The sequence below is a fragment of the Seriola lalandi genome, unplaced genomic scaffold (assembly GCF_002814215.2).
Source record: "Seriola lalandi dorsalis isolate HSWRI2012SDOR001 ecotype SW California unplaced genomic scaffold, Sedor1 jcf7180002054934, whole genome shotgun sequence".
NCBI classification, from domain to species: domain Eukaryota; kingdom Metazoa; phylum Chordata; class Actinopteri; order Carangiformes; family Carangidae; genus Seriola; species Seriola lalandi.
Genome location: NW_019525486.1, coordinates 548,092 through 557,696, shown reverse-complemented (window position 1 = coordinate 557,696; position 9,605 = coordinate 548,092). Strand labels below are relative to the sequence as shown.

The following is a 9,605-nucleotide window of genomic DNA, read 5'->3' as shown; positions in this document are numbered from 1 at the left end:
AGGGCAGAGAGGGAGGGGAGGGGTGACATTATTATCTAGTGGCAGACTGAATCACTATCATGCGCTTTGGGTTTTATGCTGAGTATCAGTAAGAGCGTATGAGTGTAGATCAAGAGTTCACACTTTGAGAAAATGACTAAATATCTTGTATTTACTCTAAAACCTGGAACAATTTGGGTCACACACATAATCTCTCTCTCTGCTGTTTTGTGAGCTCGCTGCCTCTCGCAGCCAATAGTGGCTGGAAGATGACAAACAATGGGATACATTACAAACCCCCCTCCTCCCACCCCACCCCCGTCCTCTGCCTCCTAACCCTTTCATTCCAACACCCAACTCCCTCCTACGCAATTTCTATACATACACACATAAACACTGGTGCTCTTTCATTCATAAATACACCCATCCCCACCTTCTTCCTCTTCCTGGTTTGCTAACTTTCTTTCTTTCTTTCTTTCTTTCACCCATTCATATACATGTACCATATGGATTGTATGTTTTGTATTACAGTGCAGTGGGTGAGAGAAAGATAGAAAGCGACAGATGGCAAAAAGAAAAAGAGGTGGAGAGTCCTGCATTCAAAATATTCCTTAGTATTAGCAGCAAAATGGACTTAAAAGTATGAAGCTAATTACTGATTCACGTGTATGCAGCACTTTAAAGTTGTCATGGGAGAACCAATTGTATTCTTTTATGTGAATTTAGATTCTTTTTTAAAACATATTTGGGCAGTTTAATCTGTAAAAAAAATAGATTTTATGGATTAATTATGTTTTACCAGAAACTAATAACAATAGCTGTGAAATAAATGTAGTAAATAGTTAATATTTATCTCTGATCTGTGATAAAGTAATCAAACCAGTTTCATATCATCAACATCAAACAACTACAATGTGCTTAACACAAGTGCACAAACACCCAAAGCTGAAATGACTAGTTGATTAGTCAATTCATTGATTGATTCGTTTAATCGTTCTTTTAAATAAAAGCTTTAAAAAGTGCACAAGTAGGCTTCTCGTTGTCTTATAATAAACTTTGGGGGTGTTAGTTCGGCTTTTTGAAAATGTGACAGACATTTTTCTTGACATTTTTTATAATCCAAACAATTCACTGATCAACAGGAAGATGAACTGATAATGAAAATAATTGTTAATTGTTGAGGAGAAATATTTACCGAGCTGTCCAAAGACCCGTTTCCATCTGTGTCATAGAGACGAAACATAACTGTGGAGACAAAAACACAGCGTCAGGCTACAACATGAACGCCCTGCACTCTCTCGCCTCGACCTCTGAGCATTTGGACATTTTTCTTTGTGTGTGTGTGTGTGTGTGTGTGTGTGTGTGTGTGTGTGTGTGTGTCGCCATCTACTTCACTGCATGCAAACACAAAGCAAAACCTGTATCCCAGTAGTTGTGCTCATCTGAATGCTGCAACTTTAAGCGTACTCTAATTAGCACTCAAAAGTGTCACCATGGAAACAGGGAACAGCCAATGGCAGCCGTGTTGTGGGAGCTGTTCCAACGTCACAGCGATGCGTAAAACACCCTCCCCGAGTCTGAACGTAACAGAGTCGTGACAACAGCAGCAACATGACCTGGCTGCAGATCATTTCCATACTGATGGCTATACTTAGCAGTGCTCTAACCCACCAGCGCCCCACCCCCCACCCTCAACCTCCACCCCGGGCCTCCACGAGAGCGTGGTCGAGGTGCAGCCGAGGGTGGCTGCTGACATCATAAGGAGTTGACGTCAGATGGCGGTTCGTCAGGCCACTAACTAGGAGCTAATTGCCAGTTTCCTGAGAGACTGTGACCTTTTTGAGGCGAAGGGAGGGGGAAGGGAAGCTGGCGTCTGGCGTTGGATGGAGGTTGATGGTGTTACAAGAAGGTGATTGCGGTCACCCAAAACAGGCACCAAAGAGGCAATAAAGTGTAAAAGATGATGAGAGCTGTTGTTAACCTCTGTCTGCAGGAAAAATGAGTGAACAGCAAAGTCTCTGTGAAACTCTAAAGCTCTTTAAATCTCTGCGTTTGGAACGTAGATACAAGACATACAACTGACCCTGAAGGGACAAATAAGATCAGATGTTTACTGATGAGTTTGTGTTAATCAATTTTAATTGTGGATTTTACTTACTGCAATGAAAGCTCAGAACAAACAGGGTTCACATTTTATTCAGTCAAATGCTCATACACATTATTATTAAGGGAGTGCAGTGTAAAGTATTTATAAAAAATAAATAATTCAATAAATGTATCAACATATTTTTTTTACAAAAGTGTGAAGATTTCATCCAGAGATATTAATAGTCTGGTTTTAGACTTTTAGAGTTAAATAAACCTGTAAACAAGCAGCAAAGCAAGTAAAACTTATTGACTGGGTCTCACAATATATATTTGCTTATTCTGTTTTAGCTGTTACCAGCTGTCTTTGTAGATTTTCTTTATATTCTCATCAGTTTCTAAAACTTTTTTCCCCCCAATTTCTTTATACCTATAACTTAATTGCTGACTTTTTTAAGGACTCTGTCTTTTTGTTCTACCTCAATCTCAAATCCTTTAATTTATAAAAGTATTGTAAGCCTTTTTCATTATAGTTACACGTATTTCTATAGCTGACAAGCCAGAGTTGCTGAAACATTAATGATGGCTGCTTAACACTGACATATTCCCCAAATGTGCTAAAGCTAATTTTTAATGAGGTTGCTTTTAGTGAAGATGTTATTGGGTTTTTATTGGGCTTGATGCTGCCTTATTGTGTTTTATGGTGTTTTAAGAATCTCGTTCCAAGAAAATACCTGAGTATTTCAGTGTTTCGCCCCATTGTCAGCTGATTTCTCTGTTTAAGATAAAGACCTGTTGTTGGATGAATCTGGAACTACATAACTTGTTGAGACGTGTTTTCTTTTCAGTGCATACGGCTGTCAGAACTTGCTTGTTTCAAACTCTGACGAACAATTCAAGGAAGCTGCAGTGAAATCTTTTTCAGAACAAACCAGCAGATGGAGCCATCGACTACAGAAACAACATCAGTGTGGACCACAGAGGAGGAGAGAGTGTGTTCAGGAAGACACCATCTATAGTTAAATCCATGGTGTGTTCACACTCTCTCACACACACACACACACACCATCAGCTGAATTATTTAGTCAACTCTGCAGTTAATGAGTGCAACTCTACTCAATAATTCAGCAGCTGGATGAGAATTACATCAACACATAAAAAAAAAAAAACTCTGATGACCAATTAAGCAGCGTAACCTTGTGAATAAATGATGTGATAAATGCAATTAAGAGATGTGGGAAGATGTGTCAGTAAACTGCAAACACGAGGCATCAAACATCCCATTGCAGAAAATGTATGATACTTGCAAAGATAATTTCCAAAGAAATAGGACGAGGAAGAAACAGAGTAAAAACAGTTAAATAAAGTGAATTTCATTTGTTAGTAAATTAAGAGTATCTGCTCCAGACAGAGAAACACATAAAGGATAATAACTCTGGTTGTAAAGGCTGAAAGAGCTTATTTTAATTATTATTTCCACCAGAGGGAAAGAGCAACACAACAAGAAAGACATTTTGACTGAAAGTGATGGTTAATCACCAAATGCACCAGAGAAAAAACCCCTGACTCACTCCAATAAAGAAAGAAAGAAAAGAGACAGAAAGATTCAGATACCAGGGAAATATTTGGATGGCAAATAAATGTTAACACGACCGTTTAAATCAACACAGAAGACTCCTATGTTCTATAACATCTGGTGCTTGACTTATAATAAACCAAATATGTGTCTGTGTTGGTTCTGTGCTCATTTAAGTTAATGTCATCATGTCATGTTAAGAGGATTTTGTTTCAATAAGCATTTATGAGAAAATGGACACAGAAACAATCTCCCTGGTTGAGTTAAATCTCATAAGCACACAATTCTTCTGAGTGCAATCTCAAATGGAGAACTAAGGTCAACAGAGACAATAAATTAATAAGATTAATTGACTTTTCATGCATTTCTGAGCTTTCATTTCTCTGGAGCCAATGTTGGGCTCCAAACTTTACTTCATGTGACAAAGAGGAAATTTTGACAGGAGCATTTTACAGTGTTGTGAGTCTCGGGGAGATGTAATTCACAGGCGCAGTTTTTTTGGACTCAGCACCTGGAAAAATACTTTGCGCTTTTTTTTTCGCACAGGCTGTTTCATTCATTTGTATCCACGGCTAAAGATTCAAAGGCTTTAGCAACAAGTAGGGGAGCTATAAAATTGAATTAGAAGTGTAACATGAGGTGGTCTTAGTGAATATTCAGCAGTCCGATCATATAATGTTCTTTACCGCCACAACATGCATTCACAGCATTAGCAACATACAGTAAGTACCGTACAGTAGATAAAGCTACAACAGATGCTGCACGTTATGGCAGATGAAAATCCTTGTTTCTGATTTGCTATTAAAATTTAAAACAAGGCACAAGCAAAGTTATGATGCTGTTCTACAGTAAGTGATGGTTTCTATTCGCCTGTTTTATGTGCCTTTTTTAAATGTGCTACTTAGTGTGGCTTGATGTTGCATTTTCCCACAATGCAGCAGGGCAAGAAATCATGGTTTTAGCTTTGTCCTCTTCTACCCTTTGTCTTTTTCACTGGGCTTCACTTTGACCTGACCACTTCCACCCACTGAGGTTTGACTTAACCTGTGACATTACTTCAGCTCCTTGTAGCTCAGCAGCTCGTGTATCTATCCAGCCACAGAACTTCACTCACTGTCTGCACATTACTGCACCTCTGACGCTTGCTGCATAATATTACAAGAACCAAACAGTTATGTGACACAGGGATGACACTCACACTCGAGCTTGTCCTCAGGACGCCCGCCCTCCAGCAACGACAGGTAACACACGATGTCCTTAAGCTGCACCGAGTCCAGAGGCCTGGGCGGCGTGGGCGTCTTCAGAGGGGTCGAGCTGCCTTTGATCAGCTTCAACCCTGGACAGAGACGAAAGGTCAAAACATCCTCCACAATGCATCTGACGTTAGCCCAATAACCTGCCGGGATAGGATGCCTGACATTAGTCATGCAGTCGAACTGATCAATGCTGTTTGGTGACCAGTTCAACCGACAGATTGTCCAGTTTTAGCCCGATCAAAGGCTTTGCTTTGGCTTGGGGGGAAGGGCTGTACTCTTCAAGTGATGTTAAGTGGATTAAACATCAATACTAGAATGTTTCAACCTTATCTCAGGTTTAATAGTGAAGGGTAAAGAGCAATAGACGATTCATTAACAGTCTCTCTGGTTGGCTGATACAATCAGCCAATACACTGCACATGCCTGTTCATTAGTAGTCAAGTCAAATCAAGTCTATTGCCTACACATAAGGTTTTTCACTGGCAACTGCTGCTTGTAATATTGTGTTTTCAAATTTATAAGACATTTAATATGTTACTTCAGGCGTTAGTGACTGAATTTCAACAAGTTAGTAATTCAAACTCTGCGGTTTGCTGATTCTTCTTCTTCAGTCGCCTTCTTTACTAGCTTGAAAATACGTACTAACTTACTAACTCCCTCCCCTTCTGTTAGGTAGCCAAAGATGGCGACCGTTGAATGAGAGAAGTGTTCTTCGTTATACACTACATTTCTTTTAACCGTTTTAAATGCTCCATCCGGGTTCTTATAGAGCTACACCAACAGACAGAGTAGCTCTTAGTTGCTTAAACGTTAGCCTAGATTGGCGCGATAAAATATTAAATAAAATATACCTAGCAGCTAGCCGGGAAAGTTTATGCTGTTTTAATGTTAATTCATAAGTATCATAACTTCCTGTTTTTTTTCAGACTCGTAAATACTCATGACAACACACGAGCTACTAGGAATCAGACATATCAGTCCTTAAATAAATCAAAAGAAATTCTACAAAAAGAAGAAAAATAATAATAACAAAAAAACAAATACATAAATACATAAATAAATAAAATAGAAAATCTTTGAAAGTTAACAAGCAAAACAACACACGATTAACATGAGGAGAAAAGTATTTTTACTTATTTTGAATGTCAGGATCACTATTTTGCAATATTTATTACCAGGGAAATTTCATACTGAGAAGGCAAAATTTCTTAAGTCAAGTCCCTCATTTAAGTTATTTTCTAATTGATCTTCAATGTTACTTTGATTCTCAAATTTGTAACAAACAGGAAGCGCATGTTATGCTTGTCTGAAAAAGTCTGTCACATAAATTTAACAGTGCTTCTATAAAGTCAGGCAAAGATCAAGTTTACTGATGACACGGTGCAGTTATGTGCAGGACTGTCCTGGAGAGGATGGAGCTGAGACTGAAGCCACAACTCTCCATTTATGAGTCAGTCTAGTTTCTTTCACATATGGTCATGAGCTTTAGGTAATGACCAAATGAAATTACAGATACAGGCGGCCAAAATGAATTTCCCTCACAGGGTGGCTGAGACGACCCATGGCGATAGGTTTTAGAGAGTTCAGGCTTCCAGAAGGAGCTCGGAGAACCACTCCTTCGCTTTGATAGAAGCCAGTTGAAGTGGCTCAGGCGTCTGACTCGGATACCTCTTGAAAGTTTCCCTGTGGAGATATACCGAGCATATCCGAGTGGGAGGAGAACCTTGGCAGACCCAGAGCGCTGGAAGGATTATATATATACGCAACCTGGCCAAGACACACCTCGAGATCCCTTAAGAGCTGGAGGACATGGATAGGATGTAATTTAGAGTTGTATAAGCAGTGGAAAGTGCATGGATGGACGGATGGCTGATCTAGATTGGCCTAACATCTATGGTAATGATATGGATTAGAACTATTTCAGAAACAGAGTGGTTAGATTGCACAAGCCAGCACGCTTATGAAAACCCTGCCTTAGACCAGATACTGAAGGCACATTCATGAATCTGCTATTATTCGTCTTCAGTCCTCTCACCAAAGAGCTATTAATTCGTAAAGTCAGTGTATACATCCAGCTGCATGAGCCATAAACTCTACATCAAATAAGTAATTACGCCGTTTGCTTCAAAAAGTACTTGCATGGGAAAACTAACCCTTTAATAATATGAGAATACATGCTCCTGTTTGCAGACGGCTGCAGTTAATGGCGGACGGGACTCGTTAGCTCCCTTATCTGCACTTACATACACCATGAGTGTGGTGAGAGGGCTTATAGTCAACAGCGCTGGATCAATGAGGGCCAATCAACAAACTCACAGACTGTAGGCTGCACATGCTTTACCCTCTGAGGGAAACAAAAACAATGTGCATTAAATATTGAAAGAAGAGAGCTACCAAAAAGAAAGATCAAGTAAGGTGATGTACTTACAGTTTACCCATGTTTTTATTTACTAGATTTTAGCCCGACATGAAATAGTTTAAACTTACACTGAATATACAGAATAACTGGGTCACTTACAGTCGTAGTTTGGGTTATTCGACCTGGGGTTGTGTGAGATACTTATCTATATTTAGATAGGGCTGTTTGACAGCAAGATGAAGCGGTGAAAATATTCAAAATAAAGCGTACACTGACACTGGTATTAGCTTTTTTTTCTGTAGATATGTTTTTAAGTGGCTAAAAGATGTTTTTTTTTTGCTGTCCTCACCCACACTAGTACATCACTCAGCTTCTCTGCCAGTGCTCCCAGCTGCTTCTCTAAACTGGGAGCACTGTGATCTAAATCTACTGCAGGTGGGCTAATAGAATGGCTATGGATACGTACCTGACAACCCCGCCTCAAATAATACAAACTATTACTTTAATCTTCATAATAATATGCAAATTTCTTCCGTTAAACCGTTTTATCACCAAAACAAAATACAAAAAAAGAGAAGATAACAAGCAGGTTTAAGCGTTGAGACAGTCCAGATGTGGAGTTTGCAAAGTTCAGTGTCTAGCATTCTGTACATGCTATTAATGCTAATATTAAAATAATAATCAAACTATATTTAGGATATATTTTTTTAAAGTTTTTAAAGTTTTTATTCTAACAGTAAAATTGACTCAGAGCATGATTAATCAGTTGACTGACTGACTTTGTGATTATTTGTAATCCAGTGCTGCTTTAAGGAAGAGGTGAAGACAAAAGTTTTTCATCTGAAGTCTGAAGTCATGCCTGTGTAGCATTTCCCTGGTGAGTTTACAGACTTACAGTCACGTTCTACTGTAAATCTGCTTTCGTACAGCTCAATCACCAATAGGATTGTTTCCCCCATTTCCAGCCACTGAATGCCACCAACGACCGGGGAACCTGTCTCTTATACACATCTGTATATAGGTGTGTTTAATAAAACACCGTCTGTATCTGATAAATGTGACTTCTTTCCTCTTTTTGTGACTGTACCAGGTCAGGTAACTTCAGGAGAGACAAATATACAGCATTTATTGCCAAACAGCGCCTAAGCAAGGCACTGCAACCACTCTTTCCCACAGTTCATGCTAACCTTCACTTTCTACCTGTACGTACAGCGTGAATGCAGCAGGCCTTCGCAACAGGGGACCCGGAAGCTGTAGTTGTTTCCTGTTTTTGTAAATTATTTAACTAACGTTTATGATCCTAAAACCACGAGGACTACACGAATCACTAACTGTTCTTTTTCAGGTGTAGTTCACGATGTTAGCAACTGCTTTAAAATGCAGGAGACACAGAAACGCACTCACCTGTCATCTCAGCCATTTCAAACATGGAGGAAAGAAAGTCCGACCTTTTTTTTTTTTTTTTTTTTTTTTTTTTTTTTTTTTTTTTTTTTTTTTTTTTTTTTTTTTTTTTTTTTTTACAAGTTTATTGAGACATACAAAACAATACAAATCTCCAGGGGGTTACAAATATATAAAAGAAATAGAATATTACAGAGGTATTACAAAAATATATCAAAGAGAGCACACATGGAAATAGTTTTAATAGCTTTCTTATTAGTGGAGTAATTAATGGTTTTTAAATATTGTTTGACCTCATTGTTAAAAATAGAAAAGAGTGGTTTTTGGGCAGTGTATCTGCATTTATGGATATGCCATTTTGCCAAATATATGATCAGATTAATTACATAAAAATGTCCTTTTTTTGTTGGTGGATAGTCAATGAAGCCAAACAATACATGTTCAAAGCAAAAGGAAAAGTGTGGTAAAATACAAGTAGAAATTAAATCACAAATATCCATCCATAATTTGGTGGAAAAGGGGCAAGACCAGAATAAATGAAAAATATCCTCAGGGTGTCCTTCACAAAAAGAGCAATTAACATCAATATCTCTTTTGAATCGTTGTAGAAACATTTTTGTTGGGTAAAATCTATGAATCAATTTAAAGGATACTTCTTTCGCTTTATTGTTTATCAAAAATTTAGCTGACAAATTCCAAATTTTTTTCCAATTAAGGTTATTAATAAAGGAGTTCCAATAAGATACCACATAAGGAATTGATACGACATCTTTTTGAAATAAAGAACGTATACGATGATTATTATTTCGTATTGATGAAAAACAAATTTGACCAATTTCAAGTTTGGATGGATCAGTCTGTATTAAAGTTGGATTGTGTCCTGCTGTATTTTTTAATAACATAATTACCCCATCAGGGATTGCATTTATAACAGTATTAAATTCATTAA

The 9,605-nt window shown here is 38.1% G+C and overlaps 1 protein-coding gene across 1 annotated transcript in view; it reads right to left on the bottom strand.

Annotated features, from left to right (window-relative positions):
• Positions 1–9,605, bottom strand: part of dgkb (diacylglycerol kinase, beta) — a 70,576-nt gene that overhangs the window by 46,998 nt on the left and 13,973 nt on the right. The window contains exons 6-7 of the mRNA XM_023393437.2: positions 4,839–4,976; positions 1,175–1,224 (exon numbers count right to left, since the gene is read on the bottom strand). Of these exons, the coding sequence (XP_023249205.1) occupies positions 1,175–1,224; positions 4,839–4,976 (188 nt within the window). The remainder of the gene's footprint in view (positions 1–1,174; positions 1,225–4,838; positions 4,977–9,605) is intronic.